We start from the raw sequence: 18,305 nt of genomic DNA, 5'->3' as shown, positions 1-18,305 counted from the left end.
CTCCTCGTTGTTTTTTGTCTCTCACCTCCTCCTTCCTCTCTTGTACTCTGTAACACACCAGAGAGGCTGGCACACTGCGAGGAGTGGATCCAGTTTCTTCACATAAAGTATTAAGAACCAACCCTCGCTATTTGTTATCGTACCTCAGATTAAGTTTTATGAAGCTGTGGGATGTTGCCTTGCTTTTTAAGGGGTCCGTATCAAAACCAAGCGGATGCCAAAGGGCTGCCACAGCTGCCACCTGTCCGAGTCTGACACTGTTCGCACTGGGAACACGCCACGGCCACTCCGCCACCCGAGGCCAGGTTTGCGGGGCACCGGGACCCTCCCAGGGTGCCGTGACGGCTGAAAGGGATTGGAGGGCGGGGAGCACTGAGATGCCCCCATCATTCCCGGGTCTCCGTCCCGGCACCTTCCCGCCGCATCAGAGCCTTTTCCCGGCAAGCCGAAGGCTGGGGCTCCCCCTCCTCCGCCGCCGGGAAGCCGCGGGGGCGGGCGGGCGCGACCCTCCCCGCTCTGGGCGCTCCCCGGGGAGGAGCCGGCCGGGTCGCACCGGGCCCACTCGCCAAGTCCGGCTCCGAGCGGCCAAACCCAGCCCCCTGGGTTCGGGGTGGGCGGGGAGGGACGGCCGGCCGGGCGCCTCTCCTGCCGGGAGCGGGAGGACGGGCGAAACTTTCCTCCCCGGCGGCGGCGGCGAGGCACCAGCAGCCGGCGAGGCGAGCGCCGCCAGCATGGGCCCCGACACGCTGCCGCTCGGCACCTACGGCGGGGCGGCCGCCGCCGCCGCGCTGCTGCTCTGGGCCGTGTGCGTGCTCTGCAGGAGGAGAAGGTACCGGGGCGGGGGGCGGCCGCCGCATTCCTGCACGGCCGGGCCGGGGAGCGGGGCTGCCGGCGGGCGCGGCGCCGCCGAGCCGCGCATTGGGCCGCGCTGCTCTCCGCCCGCCCCTCCGCTCGGGCCGCCCTATCAGCGCCCGCCGGGCCGGGGGCGGCGGCCCCCGCGGGATGGCGGCCCCGGGGGCGGCGGCTCCCGCTGCGGCCGGGCCGGCGCCGGGGCCGCGGGCAGCAGCCGCGCCGCCGGGGCCGAGGGAGGGGCGGGGAGGCGCGGCGGGCGGCGGCGGCTCCTCGCCTGGCCTCGGGCGGGGGCGGCGCGGGCACGTGGCATTCTGGCCTCCCACGGGGGTGGGATTCTGGTCTCCTCCCGGGTGTGCGTGGGATCCCGTGCTCCGAAAGGAGCTGCGGACGTAGCGCATCCCCGGGCAGTTCGGCTTGTTGAGCGGACGCGACGCTGGGGTTTGCGGGGAACCTGAATGCGAGCCCTACGCCCCGTGTAGCAGCAGAGACCCAGAGCGGCCCGCGCAGCTGTCCCGCGGAGCCCGAGGTGCGCCTGCCGTACCTGCGGCCGCCGCTGCCGCGGGGTTGCGACATCGCTGCCCTTCTCTTTGTGCTGAGTAGCTTGGGTCATGGACATTCTAGTGACTCCTGTTAGTTTTTCTCATGCTGTTGCCTTTAGTTTATTTCAGTGTATAATCTATAAACTCAAAGAAGGTACACACGTGTTCTGGGACATTTCAAGATCGTGCAGGTTTTTTTGAGGGCAAAAGAAGCACTCTCTGTAACTATGCTTTCTGAATACCTGTTACTTTATATGCTGACATTTTCCCAGGTATTTTTCACCTGATGAAGTGAAATGGTTGGTCATGTGAAGCCAATACTCGATGCTCTTCAGTGTCTCTTCTGCGACTGATGAATAAATGTGTATAAAGGCTGTTGGTGGAGGAGTGAAGAAGGGGAGGGATCAATATTCACTGTTTTTTTGTTTATTTTTAATTCATAAAATGAGATGTGTAGGAAATTATAGATGTAATTCTGAATAGTAAACTCTTCGTTTTCCTAATAATTGTAAGTTATTTTGGAAAATGTAGACAAGCAAATGCAAAAAATAAATTGCACTACTAGGTTCTAAAAAAAGTTAGGAGGGCAGTCTGGCAATTTTTAGACCAATACCCCTAACTTTGGGACCATGTATAGAATGAATTGAAAAACAGTGAAAATTTATGTTTTGATCGCAGAAGACATCTGTAAACAGAGATAGGGTATTTCCATGGTGTCTGATTTGGAGCCATTATTATATGCGATTTGACTTAGCCCAATCCCTTAAGGAGGCATCCATCCCATCCATCCCAATAAGGGGTGTCTCCCTTAAGGAGACATCAATCCCATCCATCCCAATATTTGAGTGGGGTCATCCAATAACACAAACTGCTTGACAGAATAGTTTGTGATGATGCTTCATGCTTCAGTTCAGTTTATGAAGTGGACAGTTGCTGCTTGACAGGTTACTCCTCCTCCTCATCATCATTCATGTTGCTCCTCTGACCCTCTGTGAGTTTATTCTGGGAATTAAACACATAAAAACTATTTATTGTTTTGACAGGTTTAGTTTGCTGTTAGTCTAGCTTCCTAAAGAACATCAGCACAGAAAACAAAAGGGGAGCAGGAAGGCAAATGGGATGGGATGTCTTTTTAAGGCTAGAAGATATTATACTGCCTCAGCCATATTATAAAATTGTGCCTGTCATTAGTTTAAATTCTAGTACAATTGTAAAAGGCAGAATTTTTGAAAATGGAAACAGGCAAAGCTGTTTCTTGTAAAGTTTTCAGCCAGATGTGAGTGGTAGGGAAAAAAAGATCAAAAAACCCATTCTGAATTATTCTTATACCCCTTATGGCTGTCGAGTTTTTCAAGTGCACTGTTTAGAGTTTGGATGCTTGTGTCGCAGGAGAATGATGTTACACAGAAGACCTCACAAGAAAGTGTACTGTCTTGTCCCAAAAACCAAACCACTATTTGATTAATTAACTACTTGAAAGCCTATGCTGTTTCTCAAAGAACTGTACAAAGCACTAGAGAGCAAGCAAATAACAAATGATAAAATCCATCAACTTCTGTGTGGTACAGCCCTCAACAAAAGGTGCTGTGTTGAGGTACTATCCTGCTCCAGTTAAATGTGCAATTAATTCTCTTTTAGCGTAAAGAGGTCTATAGAGGTGCTTAGCAGCAGCCTGCTGATGTTCCACAACCATTTCTGATCTGTGAGAAGAAAAGCTGTTCTAAGGGTGCAGTGGATTAAAAAATGGGGTTAGAGCTTAGTTCATGCTTCGCAAATTTGGTGCAAGTCTGTGATCTCCCCTTGCTTATCAGACCCTTATCAGTTTATCTATCCCCATGTGTCCTCCATTTGTCAGATTACTTCTTTCCCTTTCTTCTATTTGAATCTTAGAAACCCTGCAGCAGGTGGACTACCCTCTACCTTCCCTCTGGAATCCACTGTAAACATTCGGGAGCATGTTGACATAGGGAGCGTTGGCAAATTACTCCATAAATAAATGCCAAAGTCAAGGCTATATTCCTGGTCATGGATTGTAGCCATTTGGGCAGAAGAACAGGCAATGTGGAGCTTGCCTATGCTAGAAGAAATGTAGGTACTTCAGGCATGCATGTGCTCTTACATAAGTTAATATGTTGCCCTAATGTTGGTATGCTTATAGCAGCCTGTATAAGGCTGTGCAAACCCTGTATAAGGGGTTTGTTGTGTTTAAGGTACCAAGATAAACTTTACCAGAATGATCAAATTCGACATCTTAACCACAGCCCTGCATGGGTTTAATCAAGATTACCACAGTAGGCAAGTGTGTATATATAAATGAAGAGCTTAAGTAAGTAAATAAACACCACTAACTTGCACTTCAGAGTTCCGTGTGTTTGTTTTGCTGGGTGATGCCTTAGTTCTGCTTGACTGAGGTGAAGCACAACCACCTTCGAAGCTCTTGAGAGTTACACATCTAGGAGCATAATGATGGTTTGTATATCCTGGAGAAGAGAACTTCCTAAATCCATCACTGATGCTCCTTTAAGCAATTACAGGATTTCACCTTTTTTTGCTATAAGGTGCTTCCCCTCTGTTTCCTCTCAGGCTAAGGTACTCCTTACTGGAGCAGAAAAGGTGTTGCATTGACTTAAAATTTTGTCAGAAAAGGTGTTGCATTGACTTAATCTGCTGTTGCTTTTTTCTGTAACGCAGTTGGTGTAACCTGGCATTACAAGATTTGAGGGTAAATTCAGTACTAGTTTTCTCAGAGATAGAGTAGAAAGGAAGAGGAATTTCCTTTTGTATAAATGCTTATCATTTGAGAGCTTGTGGCAGTAATAACACAAAGGAAATTAATTGGAGTCTTTGCCAGGTTTTGTATCGCAGATGGTGAAGAAACAGAAGTAGAACAAAAGTTTCTGTAATCACAGATAAAAAATAATTTGAGTTAAACTCAATGTCAAATGAGTCTCAGTGCCTTCTGCATGCTAAGAGAGATCTCCCTCTTAATGGTTAGTGAAGAAAAGCCTATCTAGGCTGTTTGTTGGGGAATGTGTTTTCTCCAGAGAGCACTTCCTTCTTGCTGCTGCATGTAAGTATTTCTGCTATGGCAAAAGCTGATTATTTCCTAGCCTGGAGACTGTACAGATTATTCTCTTTTGCCTTCATGTTTTAACTCAGCTTCATGTGGTTTTCTTTTGGTGTTTTCAAACTGCTTTTCCGCTAGCTGTACACAGTCTCATGGAGCAGGAGGTGAGATGTCAGGTGAAGCTGACTCCCATTTGTCTTCCAGCAGTGATACTGCCCAAGTTAGAGAAGGGCCTTTGAGATCTTCAGGGGCCGTGTCTCCTGCTAACTTCCAAAGGTGTACTACTATTCCACTTTTTCTTGCTCAAACTGATGCATATTTTTGGTTGCTAGTGTTCATTGCATGTCCATGACTGAGAATGGTCACAGATTGTACACAACAATTTGTGGGAAAGGCTAGAGTATTCTCTGACTCCCTCGAAGAGCAGATGCTGTAAATTACTAGGAAGAAGGGGTTTAGGCTGACTACAGATTAAAACCACTGCCTTAGGGGAAGAGGACAGTGGAGAGAAGTGGAAGATTGTTGTGTCCCTATTTATCTATTGAAAGTGAATTCTTCTCCTAAGGTTTTCATTCCAAAGTTTTTCAAATAAAGAAAATACAGACCAAACCTGGAAAAAGGTTCCTTCTCAGAAGTTTGTAACTGCTTGGAAAGTTAACCTACCTGATGTGAGTTGCATCAATGACAGGTTTGTAAAAGTTATTCCCTCTGCAATTCTATTGCTTTAAAATGAAAGAAGGTAGATTTACATTACATAATAGGAAGAAATTCTTTATTATGAGGGTGATGAGACACTGGAAGAGGTTTTCCAGAGAAATGTGGCTACCCCATCCCTGGAAGTGTTCCAGACCCAGTTGGATGGGTCTTTAAATCACCTCATAGCAGGGATTTGGAACTAGATGATCCTTAAGGTCCCTTCTAACCCAAACTATTCCATGATTCTGTAGGCTTGTAAGGCTGGTATTTTAATTATTAGGAATGGTCTTCACGGTCAGGATTGCTTGTGAGGCGCCATGATACATGGCACATGTGGGTTTTACTTTCCATCAGTATAGCAATTTCTCTGCTGCATTAGATGGGACATGCACCTTCTAATATATTGTTTCTGACCAGTTTCTGGTGCAGAACATGGTAGTACAAACTTTTCAAACTTATACAGTGAAATTGTAGATTGAAGTCAACATAAGAAGAATTGCATTATACATTTCTCAGAAAGGATTTTGCTCTGACCTGAGTTATGGATTTAAAGCCTTTTTGAAACAAACTGTCTTTCATTTTCCCTTTTATTTTATATTTTAATACACCTCTGATCTATACAATTACATTAATCTAAGATACTTTCCCCCAAACTTGCTCTCTTGAACCCAGACAGATATTGTTGAAAAGAATATAGATTTTGTCTTTGCCTTCAAGAACATCTTATCCTTCTCTGTGACAAGCTGTGAGCTTGCTAACAGCTCTCTTACCAAGCGAATTGTAGTTCACAAGATGTCATCAGCCTGTCTTTTTTACCACTTCTGCTAATTTAGGCAATATGTTAAGGTAGTTTTCGGTTGGAGGGAACATCAGGAAGGACAGATAGAAGGATACCAGAAAAATGTGGCCTCTTCCTTCTTACCTTGGCCTTTTGCAGAGGCCTTTTTCTCCATTCTTTTAATTGGACCTCTAGGGAGTGCTCGTGTTTTCATGACCTCCTTTTGTTTACTGTCATTGTCCGCTCTTACTCCACTCAGAAAAGGACTGAAGACTGAAACTGTTTAAGGCAGAAAAGTAACAGTTCTGTTTCTTAAGTAGCCTTAGGAAACCTTTCTTTCTCACCATCACACTTGGGTTTTCTGTCAACTGTTCACTGCTGTGCCAAGATGTGGTAGAAGCTTATTTCTTTGCTTTCTTCTACTGGTCAGAGCTTAAGTAAGGGTAGAATAAAATGAAGTCAGCAAAACCATAACCTTCTCAAGGTGTACAAGGCTCCAATCACAGGCTGTTGGTTTTTCTTATGGCCCTAATAGACCTGGGGAGCCGTTATATCATGGGTCTCGCACAGTAGTGTGTTTCAAGACAGGTTTTTATGTTTCTTTATTTTTTTTTTTGTGCTGCTTCTCATTCTTCTGATTTGTAGTGTGTGTGTGTGTCCTGCACATTCTGAGTTCCACTTCCTACCAGTACTTTGAAGACAACACTAAAGATAAGACCTCTTTTAGAAGATAATAAACCTTCTCAGTGATCTCTGATTTACAAAATTCTTTGCTTAAGGTACACTGCCACCTAGCAACAGTTTCCCTTCCCTCCCAGTTTTCTTGACCTACTTTGTTGGGGGTTGTTCAGCTTTATAGTTTATACCTGGTCTGGCCTTGATCAGCATCCAAAACCCATCAGTAGATGCCATCCTGGTAAATGTATATGTGTGAGAGGTGGAGATATTTTTAGTGGCAATAAGAACTGCTTGCTTCTGGTTTCTGACTAAAATACAATAGTTTATACTTTCATGGGATTTTTTCCTCCTCATGTTTCTGTGGAAAGGGCCTATAATTATTTTCTCCCCTTTGAATTATTGATTTTGCTTTCTTCTGTTCTTTCTTCTTTGGAGCAAATAAAAACAAAGGGCAAGAATTAAAGAGAATCACTTTCAGCTCTTTTTATTATTCCAGTGCAACATGAAGCATGGAGTATCCATCTAGAGTGCTGTACACAAATGCACAGTGCTTACAGAAAGTTCTGAACAATTAACCCTTCTGCTCCTCTTCCAAGCTGATACTCCCAAAGGTATGAATGAGGACAACCCACATGAATACATCGTACTTCAAAAATTATATTCATGCTTACCACCAGATTTACAGGAGGAAAGCAAGCTGGCTGGCAAATCTTAGCTGAAACGTTACAAATAAAGTCTGCTGTGAAGGAAGACAAAAAGAAGCAAATCTTAATCCTAGTGTCCCCTGACATGAGCTATGAACTACTTCTTGAAGCATGATGGTGAAATTGCCCCCCCCCCCGATGTGTTTAATCACTGGTGATGTAACTAGAGAGCTGCATCATCAGGCGACTGCAGGACTTCCTGGAGGCTTGACTCACAAAGCTACGTGGGTCTTAGCTCCCCAAAGGAATGAGTGAATTCACTGGGATGCGGGGACTTTGCTAAGTCCCCAGCTTGCAGTCTTGCTTGTGGACTCCTCCTCAGTTCCCCTACTGTAAATTGGAGGTCAGTATGGTCTCTTGATTTACAGATAACACAGACAAATGCTTCACTGGGCACGCAGAGAGTTGTCAGAGATGCTGAAAAGAATTCTTGCATGTTATAACTGCTCAACATATGCTGAGGAACTGTTGCCTGTCCACCTCTTTCTCCTATATGCTGAAATATAATTTTAAGTATTGTATTTTTGCAATTGTCAGCTAAGTTGTTGGGTTGTGCCAGCTGCTTTAGTGTTTTGCGCAGTTATGAGAATTATGGTCCCATATAAAATTGTTGTGGGTTTTTTGGGGTTTTTTTGGGTTGTTTGTTTGTTTGTTTGTTTGTTTTTGGGTTTTGGCTTTTTGGTGGTTTTTTTCTGGTGTGTTGGTTTTGTTTGTTTTGGTTTTTTTTCCCCAGTCAAGTGATTTGATTAAGAAGTTGGGCGGGGCTTGTTTTGATTAAGTAATATAACTGTTCTCACTCCATCTAGTCACTTATTTAACTTGGTGCATTGTAATGCCAGAGTGGGGTAAATACAGAAGCTAAAGGAAACAGCATACGTGCAATGTTAATACACTATATGAAGTTAAGGAAAATCTCACTGTTAAGTTGGCAGTCTTTTTCTCTTTTATCCAAGTTTTATAGATCTCCTTGGTATTGGAGCCAGACTTGGAACACATTTTCCTGACTTCTAGTTTTGTGCTTTAACTTGCTGCCTTTTCTTTCCAAGACATTTACCATATATGTATGACATTATAGCTGTCTGATAAACTAACTTTTTCAACCATGAGGCAGATTTTGAATTCTGATTTCAAACTTCAGTAGTGTTCTTTTTCTTTCCCCATCATTTACTGATCCTTTTACAAGAAGCATGTAGGATTTTAGGCTAATATCCATTTGCATGCCGTCTGGGTGAATTTTGGCTGACTGAGAGTCCCATAAAACAAAAGTTTCCTCTTTACAAACCACATGGATCTTGGCTGTAGATATTCAGTCCCTTTCTCCACAAACTGTTTTTAATGGTGCCAGATTCTTCTGTTTCTTCTCCTTGTTTGGCACATGTCAGGAAAAAAAAATCTTGGCTCTTGTATAGAACATATCTTGTTTCCTCTTAACTGCTCGTACTTTCTATTCGTAATTTAAATCAGCACAAAAATGCTATGGTTGTGCTTCTCATGATTTAATCTTGTAGTTTCCTAAGCAATATTCCAGTTCTCTTAAAAAAATAATGCTCTCTCATACTGTAGGCCTAGTGGTGGCAGGTTCTAGCTGAATGCAATGGATGCGTTCGTGTTGATTTTGGAGAATATGCATGGAGTCCTGGCAAAGTGGCCTGCTCAAGCCTATGGAGGCACGTGAAGAAAGAACAGATGAACAAAATGAAGTTAAAATGAGGTATTACAGGAGTACAGTCTCTACCATGCAGCTTCCCCTTTCTGACAGTGCAGTGAAAATCTGGACTCCAACACTGCACTTTGTAGACTCATGTCCACAGTAGGTGGTTGAAGAAGTGTCTCCTTCCTGGCCCATGGCAGCCTGGGCATCTGTCAGAGAGCCAGTGTGCGTTTGTCACAAGCTACTAATTTTCCTTGCTGACAGCCTTACCCTGCCTCCTTTGAGCTCTTGTACGAGTCAATGTGATTCTGATGGCTAAGGCAGAGTGCAGTGCTGCAAAGTGTGGCTGTCTGATTTATTGTGACTCCCCCAAAAAATCAGCAAACTGCTTAGAAGCCTGCTCTTTCCTTACCCCATTGTCTTGCTTCTCGTAAGATCGTTCCCCAGATTTCTCCTGAGTGGTCATTACAAATTTTTATGTAGCTTGCCTTGTTTAAAATGATTTGGACAAAATTAGAAATTTTTGAATTATATGTTGAAAAAATGATCATAGAAAATGGCCACATTTTTTAACTTTTTGAAGTGATATAGTATTTAGAAAAAAAATTAAAGTCTCATTTCAGCATTATGTGAGAATGCAGAAGTTTTGCAATTATTAGCTCTGGCAGCTCTGTTTATTTAAAAAAACAAAAATAAAAACAAAAATAAAAGCAAAACCAAAACCAACACATATAATCCTTAAGATGAGAAAACTATTACTGTTAAAACTCAGAGGGCAGAACTGATGACATCGGTTTTTCAGTCTTTTTGTACTCTTTGCCTTTGTATGCATGCCAGTAAGAGGGTGGGTCTGCACCTTCATCACACACAGTGTGCTACTGTAGCCTCTGAAGGCTTCAGAGGGATGGTCTCCAGCTTTCTAACAGGGCCCAAGGAAAACCAAAAAATCTATTTAGAAACTTCAATTTAATCAAGTTAACAAAAGCAGGATGATTAGGAAAGAAGAACAATTGCTAGTATCTCCTCAGAGAGAATTTGAGTGAGTTCCATTGCTGGTCTACTCACCTGATGCTACAGTAGTGTTTGGTCATCATCCCTAGCAGGAAGGTACTGCTCTGTGTTTCCTTCTCTGTGTTTCCTTCTGCAATGCTGGCATGGTTTTTCACGTTACAATAGCTTTTATTCAGAGCTTCTGGTGTGAGATAGATCATAACCATGCTAATTCTCTCCAGCTGGTTTTTCAGCATGAGAAGCTTTGGTAGTCATATTTGGGAAGTTTCTCTCAAAACAGCTCAAAGAGTGGATTGATGACAAATCATAATTTTTTTCCTTCAATCATTCAGGAACTGCAATATTTACTTAGCTCAGACTTAACTTCATTAAGACAGAGCAATGTCCATGGGAGATTTACTTTTGTTTTGGTAGGTACCAGTATTTGTAAATTGTTTCCAGTGCATTATGTGTTTCCTCCTCCATATTCCTCTCAAAAACTTCTGTTATTCTATTGGAGCAGATTTTTTTTTATGTTTTTAAGAGATTTTAAGATGACTAGGTTAGTTTCAGCATAACTGTTTTGCTTAAATAGCAAATTTCCTAGACCTACAGCTGAGGGTGAGGCATGTTGCCAGAGCCTGGGCTGCAAACCATTCTTCTGCGATTCCTGTTTAAAAAGTAGCAGCTGTGTAGCTGTAGGAGAAGTGAAAATGTCTCAGTTCAGGAGTCATCCAATAACCAATTGTAAAACATGATGAACCCACTGAATTGATATTTGGGAGGAAAAATAAAAGTACTGTGAGGGCTGGCTTGTATGTGGTGCTCTTTTTAACCTTAAGTACATGCCTGAAAGATTCTGATTGAACAGCAGTAGGACTTAGATGTGTGTATCTGATGATGAAATGGAGCCCATAGTGCATGACAGCACAAAAGATGTTTAGGTCTTTCCCTGACAGTTGCCATCACAGTATCTTTGACTGATGGTGAATCATTTATAGGCCATGGAACAAGGGCAGCAAGCTGAGGTCAGAGCCTGGGCTCCTTCTGATGACCAAATGAGGGAAACTGGAGTTTGTGTCCTAGCAGCTGGCACGTAATATCCTTTAAAGCCAGGTTAAATTATCTGTCACTGTTAAGGCACGACACAGAACTGTTCACAGCAGGACTGGAGAGGTTCCCCCTGTATGTCAGTGTTCAGTGGCTTGGGAAACAGCTGCTTGCGCAGTGTCTGGTTTTGTGGTTGAACAGACAGCTCAATTTCTGGCATTGCTGCTTTAAGATACAAAAATTATAATCAAGCTTCAAAGAAATCTTGCATATGTGAGTGAGTCAGAATTATTTTTTCTTCTATAAGCTGTTTTAGTTTCTTGCATTTTATGTAGTGAAAACACTGCTAGATCCTACTTGGTATTACCACGTTATGAGTGAAGGGACTTTTTTCACCACCTTTGGACTTCCTTACATAGAACCACATCAGCTATAATAAATTCAGAGCCTTAAAAACCTGTTGTTATGAAGACTTTAAAATAAAACTGTGCGGGCTGTGTCTGTTCAGTGGTAAGAAGCTAAAATAAGACAATGTTGAGATCTATTTGGCTTAAAAGAAGGTTCAGGTTTCCTGCTTTCATGATCTCCTTTCCAGAAAGAAAGCTTTGTGTTTCTATCTTGGAAACCCAAGTCTAATAAAGCAGAGTTATTGTGACCCATCCAGTCTTAGTTCCCACATGGTCTAGTCCTTTGCAATGTCTCCTGCATTAGCTATATTAAATTGTGTTTGAACACAACTGTGCATTGAAAGATATCCTGCATTTGGTTTATTTTTTACTTTGTGGGATGTTCTTACCATTCTGTTTTCACTTCAAGAAAAGAGGGTATATATACTTTTAAAAATTGAAAAGATTTAAGCAAAAGTTATGAAAAATGTCTTGAGATGTCATCCAGTACAAACAAACAATCTCTTGTTCAAAGTATTAAATACTGCTGTTGCAAATAAATGTCTGCTTAAAGACAGGTATATATTTAAAGGCATGGACAAGTTCATCTGACACGTTTTTGCTTGTGTCTCAATGGCAATTTAGTGTGGATTGAAGCAACGTGCTTTTTATGCTTGCTCCTCCACTGCCGAGAATGTTAGCGTGGACCAGTTTATATGTGCTGCCTGCTGCTGCTCTGTAGTCTCTGCATTGCATGCTTGCTTCATTGTTTTGGGAAAAAGATCAGCCAATTCTTTTGATGAAGCCTGTGAAAGCCAGTGATAATTCAAATGGCACCAGATGTACCAATGCTTCATTTTTTTTCTTAGACATAAAGAAAATCTTGATCGTTTTGTTTTCCACACTATTTCAGCATATTTTGTTATTAATAATATCTCTGAAACTATTGTTTAGAGTCAGGAATATGTGTTATCTCATGCCTCCAAATTGTGTTGCAGCAGTTCCAGATGCACTGTTCTCAAATGCCCTGTACACAGTAGAAATTTGAGGTATAAAGCTGTTTAAACTGTAGTGATACAGTTGGTTTCATCAAAAGGAAAGCACTGGAAGATTTTTCTTGTAATTGTTTTTAGCACAAGTACTATGTGCTGCTTTGGAACATCAGTTTCTTTTATTAGGCCATGTGAGAAAACTCTTCCATATGTGCATATAGTTGCAACTTTGTAGGTAGTTGGTGGTGCTGGAAATGCCCTACAGAGATATGGTTTTGATCCCTTGGTCATTGTATTGAAGACTGCACATCTGGCTCAGTTCTCAGTGAATGACTGTGGCATTGGAAGTGACTGGAAGATGGAAATCCCCATGTGTGCTGTGATGGTTGTGGATTCTGAAATGAAGGCTGCCTTAGGATTCCTACATGTGCAGGGCATTTTCACCCCCACAGCTTTTGTTCCTTCATTTTACTTTTTGTGGCAAATACCAAATCATCTCCATAAAGGCAGCAGAGTGCTGGAAAGTCATGGGAGTCAGTAGATTTCTTAAGATTGTGGAAGGGGTAGATTAGTTAGCTGCCTGCTGAAGTATGAATTTTACTGCAAGTCAGCATGGAATAACATAGAATCATAGAACCATAGGTTGGTTTGGGTTGGAATAGGCCTTAAAGATCATCTATTCCAGCTCCCCTGTCATGGACAGGGACACCTTTCTCTAGATCAGGTTGCTCAAAGCCCCATCCAACCTGGCTTTGAACCCTTCCAGGGATGGACATCTTGCCCATCCTTGGACAGTCTGTTTCAGTGGACATCTCCTTAATTTTCCAGGGTTGGGTGGGTCAAAGCAACCTCAATAAATAAGAGTTTACACACCACATTTCTCAGAACTGCTCTGTTTAGGGGGAAGCAACAAGCACATTTGGATTGCATCATTCAGGTAAGTTTCTTAGGCTCTTTTGCAATCTTTTCATAATAATTACAACCTGACTGCAGAATTTGGCTACTGCATAGCACTAGATTTATGTCACTAAAGGATAAAGTCTATATTTCTTACTCCTCACTCTTTCAGCAGGTTTTATGTTTTGTATCATCCATTTTGTTCTGATAGATGTTAGAGTACTTTTTTTGGTCTGATCTCTCAGTTCACTTTTTTTACTGTCCACAAAATTCATTGTGCTCTTTAGTAGTTGTCTTCATGAATTCTCATTGCTCTGCTCAGAGGGTAAGCTAGGCTAATGAGACCCTTTTTTTTTCATTTGAGTGAGTTTTGCTAATTGTTTTTATCACACTGGAACCTGCAAGAGGATTTTCTGTGGACAAAATGACAACAAAAAAATGAAACACTTTTGTTGGTAAGTCATCTGGCCATTTCTCATGGATCCTCAACATAGCTGTCAGCTAACATGAGTGACTTCTTAACACCCAGTGCCTCTAATTGCACTTTATTTCCTCGCTGTTTTCCTTGTGTGGGATTTCTGAATTGATGGGATGAAACTTGAAAGCAGGTTGTGATGGAGTGCATCTCCAGTCAACAGAAGAAAGAATAGTAGAATGAAATTAGGATAGTCAACATGCATCAAGAAGATAAATTTCATCCAGCTTCCTGCCCTGTCCTGTGGTTGTGGCTGATCCCTTGCCATCTCAGTTCATAACTTTTATTGTTACTTCTCTAACAGCTCAGCTCGTGCCAGGACTCTGTCACTAAGGGTGCAGACCTAAGGGGCGAGGACTTCAACACTTACCCTTTTCAAAGGCTCTGTGCTTTCCCAGTTATCAGTTTGTCTCCATCTCCTTCCCCAAGTCTTGCTTACTGAAGTGAACATCACCCTAAGCACTCATCTACCCCAGAATTGTATAATTATTTTAAGCATAAGGCTAGAATAAGGTTTTGTGAAATTACTAAGAAAGTATAATTGAATTTCAAGCCTCAGAAATGAGATGGCAGCTATTAGTTGAATGTATCTAAAAGGAGATAGACTCTGTGAATCTTGGGTTTATCTGTGTTCTAGCTTTTGAAGAAAATTTACATTAAACCTAATAGAGCTTATTAACCAATAATTTTAATTATTGATGTTCACAAGTTTCACTAAGTTTTTTATGTTAAATCAAGATATATCAGGATTTTTTTTGTCTTGCTTGAAGTTTTCCCCTTGAGCTCCACTGTAGTTCTTTATTATCTTTGACTTTGTCAAGAATAGCTTGAAAGCTTCTTGCCTTTTCTGCCATACCTGCCTTCTGCAGGATTCCTTGCAGGAAGGGAGTAGAGCCATCGCTATTCTCTTCATTTATATAATTCTGTCATTGCCTTGACATCAGCGTAATTTTCTTGACTGGCTGATCAAACTGATTTTCAACAGTTTTAGACAGAGTAAAAAATTAGTGCATTTAGGCCTTACTTTATTTTTCTGGCAGTTTTCTCTGTCATTCAGACTAGCAGTTTTTCTTTATCTCAAGTCCCTTTGTATTTTTCTGTGCTTATCTTCTTTCTTATAAAGTATCTACTGCAGCTGGAATTTTTTAACTTTTAGGTCTTTAATTCTTCTAATCTTACGTCAAAGCAGTTAACAAGTGCTAACAGACCCTTATCAGACTTTGTATTATTGCAGCATTCAAGATGAATTTTTGGCCTTACTTTAGACATTTGAGATTTTCCAAAAAATTTGATAAACCCAGGATTTTATTTTAGATATTTGCTGACAGTATAGACCTTCGATGGTAGATATTTGCTCACAGCATAGAGCTTCGATCTTAATCATACAGCTGAATTAAATCTCTTCTGTAAGCGATGTGTGTAGATTTAGGTTTTCTGTGGTTCACAGGACATCAGTAACAACTGAAATGCTATTGCAGCAAGAAAATCTGTTCAAAATCACAGCAAATCCTGCTGCTGTAGGCTTCTGAAAAGGGAGAAGTGCTCTGGTCTGCAGTCCTGTTTCTACCATAAAATGGCTTTGGATTTTGTTACAGAGGAAGGGTTTGCAATTTTACTTTGCAGGATGAAAATACACAGTAGTTAAGGGTGCCTTTGGGATATTGCAGACTCTGGATCTCTCAGTGGCATGTTAAAACCAGCAAAAATTTGCCAGCCTGGCTGCATTAGATAGGTTTGTGGTTTGTCCTCTCACCATGGCTGTGTTTGCAGAAGCCCTCTGGCAGTGGCAGCAGAACCTGGGCATACAGGGGATTGCCATGGCAGCTCTTTCTGGTTGAGGAGCCACCTTTGCATGTCTGTTTGAGACATGTTTGCTCACATGGAATTTACTGATGATTAGGGCAGACCCGGCCATACAGGAAGGAGTGGAAACCTTAATGCTAAAGACATGCAGCCTGACCATACACAAGTTCTTTGCTTTTGCTGGACTTCATCATCTCACCATACGTACATGTGGTGACTAAACTCACCATGTAAAGGATAATAATTGGCAAGTTTAGTTTGGATTCCTAGAAGTCCCCTTGCATTCTGATTCATTGAATTGCTGAAGTGATGGCTATTTTTAAGTCTTTGAATAGCTTTGGTTTTAGTGGGACTTGGGCTTCTAAGTGGTGTAGAAGCTCAAGTTTTTTGACATATCAGTGCTTTCATGCTGAGGCAAATAAGAATTTCTGGTTTGATGGTATGATACAGAATGTACAACAGTATTTCCTCTCCTTACTGCTACTAATTTCTTGGGGGGAAATGTGGTTCTAATGTTATGCTCTGAACAGAATTTCAAAGTTTATTGAGGATGAGACCACTTCTTGTTGGTAACTGAGGTTACTTAAAAATATCACTTTCACTTCCATCTATGCTGGATGATCACGTTCAAGACTGGGGCTGGTTTCTATCCACCCATGCTGGATGATTGCTTTCAAGACTGAGGCTGGTACCAGGTTTCCTTTTATATGCAACACCACACAAGTTTGAATTTATGGATTGCATGGAATTGTAATGGCCACTTGTCTCTGATCATGAGGCAACCTCTTTTCTCATTCCCAAAAATGTGAAACAGTGACATGTTTCTCAGACTCCTCCCTGGGTCTGTAACGCTATCAGCAGCCTGTGGCTAGACAGAGTTGGCATGCTCACTTCTGCCAAACCCACCCCTTATTTTTCTTTCCATGACCTGGCATGCTTGTGCTTAACCACACTGGCTACCAAGTCCCATCTGGTGTGTCCCAGTGGTTTACTAACTTTTCAAAAGCAATCTGAAGCTTGTTCCCCTTTCATGAAAAATATTGGGAGGTATAATTCTATTGACTTACACAGAACAAAAGTACTCTGTTTGAGTTGTTGAGAAGGTTGAAGTCCGTAGAGCCTTTTTGCAATTGTAAACATTAAGATGCACAGTCAATGACTTCTATCTTCTGGCTGTGAACCAATCATATGTGAATTTTCTCTAATCATGATGATGAAACTAATAACATAGCTGCTGAATGTCACAAAGTGGCTTTTGACCCACAAAGTTTTTCTGATGTTATAGCATTTTTTGTTTGTTTTGGGCATCTAGAAACTAAGATAGAACTTCTTCCACTAAATCCATCCTGAGTTTGTGAGAGCTCCCCAGGAGAAGTTCTTCATGTAGCTTCCAGTTGAACAGATTGTTGCTATCAAATTTTTAAGAATTTCTTGTGGCCACTTTATTACAATATAGTTCCTTCTAGTATGAAAAAAAAGTCTGTGGGTAGTAAAAATAACGGGCTTTTCCTATTGTGAAATGTGCCTGTGTTTCTGTGCACATCTACCCACAGAAACCAGCTGTGAGGGGAGAAGGAAGGTAGGCTGTTGGGAATCCCAGCGTACTCACGGGGTGAGTCACAGGACTCAGTCAATGTCTGGGAAGCAATCTTTGTCCTTCTCTGCAGACAGAGCCACACAGAGCTTAATTATTAATTATTTTTTTTTCAAAAGATAAAACAATTGCCTCATCTGTGATCATATTTATGCCATTGCAGTCATGAAGAGTGTGAGTCCTCTGCTCTGTTTTTCCTTACCATCAGGAATATCACTTCTCCTAAAACTGGTGTTCAATCCTTAACTAACAGTTTCTACTTCAAATTTAAAATAATTACTTTTTTAGGTGTTTTTTCATAAAACAATGAAGATTGAAATAAATGGGAATACAACTCCAGGGTAAAATGAGAAAAGTGTAGGGTAGGTATTTTTACTGGGGTAGAATAGGTGGTAAAGCTTTTAGAAACAAAGAGAGCTCATGAGAAGAGTGTTGCAGACTGAAAACCCCTACTCTCTTTTGACTACTATCAGACTAAAACATTGCTGCAGTCTTAACCTGCTAATTAACCACAACTGATGCGTTATGCATGCTTGTAAGTAAGGAGCTTTCCTTTAACTCTGATTTAACTCCTGAAGATACTATTTTAGGTGCTTATTTTTGTCTGAGCTTTGCATTCATTTACCTGTACTGTTTGGTGTCAAAAATATCAATAAAAGCTTCATGGGATATATCTTTTATAAAATATCAAAACATAGGTCTTGTCAGCCTACAGCTTTATGACAATGACTTTCAAAAGGAAAAGATCTCTCTTTTTTTCCATAAAATTGATTTCCATTGCTTACTATTTTCTTTAGTGTCAATTGCCATTTGTTATCAATTCAGGCACTTGGAGATCTTGGAACTGAAAGTCCAGTACAACTTCTCTAAAGTGAGTTTGTTTCATATAAATGTGTTGAAACGTATGCATTTTCAGAGTTCACTTACGATATTCTGAGCTTGCATTTTTCCCCTTTTTTTTTTTTTTTTTTTTTTTTTTTATTATTATTTTTTTTTTTCCCTTAAACCACAAAATGTGTTAGGCAACTAAACTGTAACCAATCTTTGGCTTTTTTCAGATTTGTGATTTGACTTCCTAGCATGACTATGGGGCTGCAGGTTTGGCAGTGCTGGAATCATACTGTTTGTGTGCTGTATTGATGATCTCTAAATT

General features: G+C 41.5%; 1 protein-coding gene across 1 annotated transcript in view; it reads left to right on the top strand.

Moving 5' to 3' along the window:
* The first annotated feature begins 346 nt into the window (after positions 1–346).
* CYP7B1 (cytochrome P450 family 7 subfamily B member 1) overlaps positions 347–18,305 on the top strand; it is a 131,218-nt gene continuing 113,259 nt past the window's right edge. Inside the window, exon 1 of the mRNA XM_021555623.3 lies at positions 347–829. Within this exon, the coding sequence (XP_021411298.2) occupies positions 378–829 (452 nt within the window). The 5' untranslated portion in view covers positions 347–377. The remainder of the gene's footprint in view (positions 830–18,305) is intronic.

Source organism: Lonchura striata, chromosome 2, assembly GCF_050655825.1.
Source record: "Lonchura striata isolate lonStrDom1 chromosome 2, ASM5065582v1, whole genome shotgun sequence".
NCBI classification, from domain to species: domain Eukaryota; kingdom Metazoa; phylum Chordata; class Aves; order Passeriformes; family Estrildidae; genus Lonchura; species Lonchura striata.
This window is presented reverse-complemented; position numbering and strand designations above follow the sequence as displayed.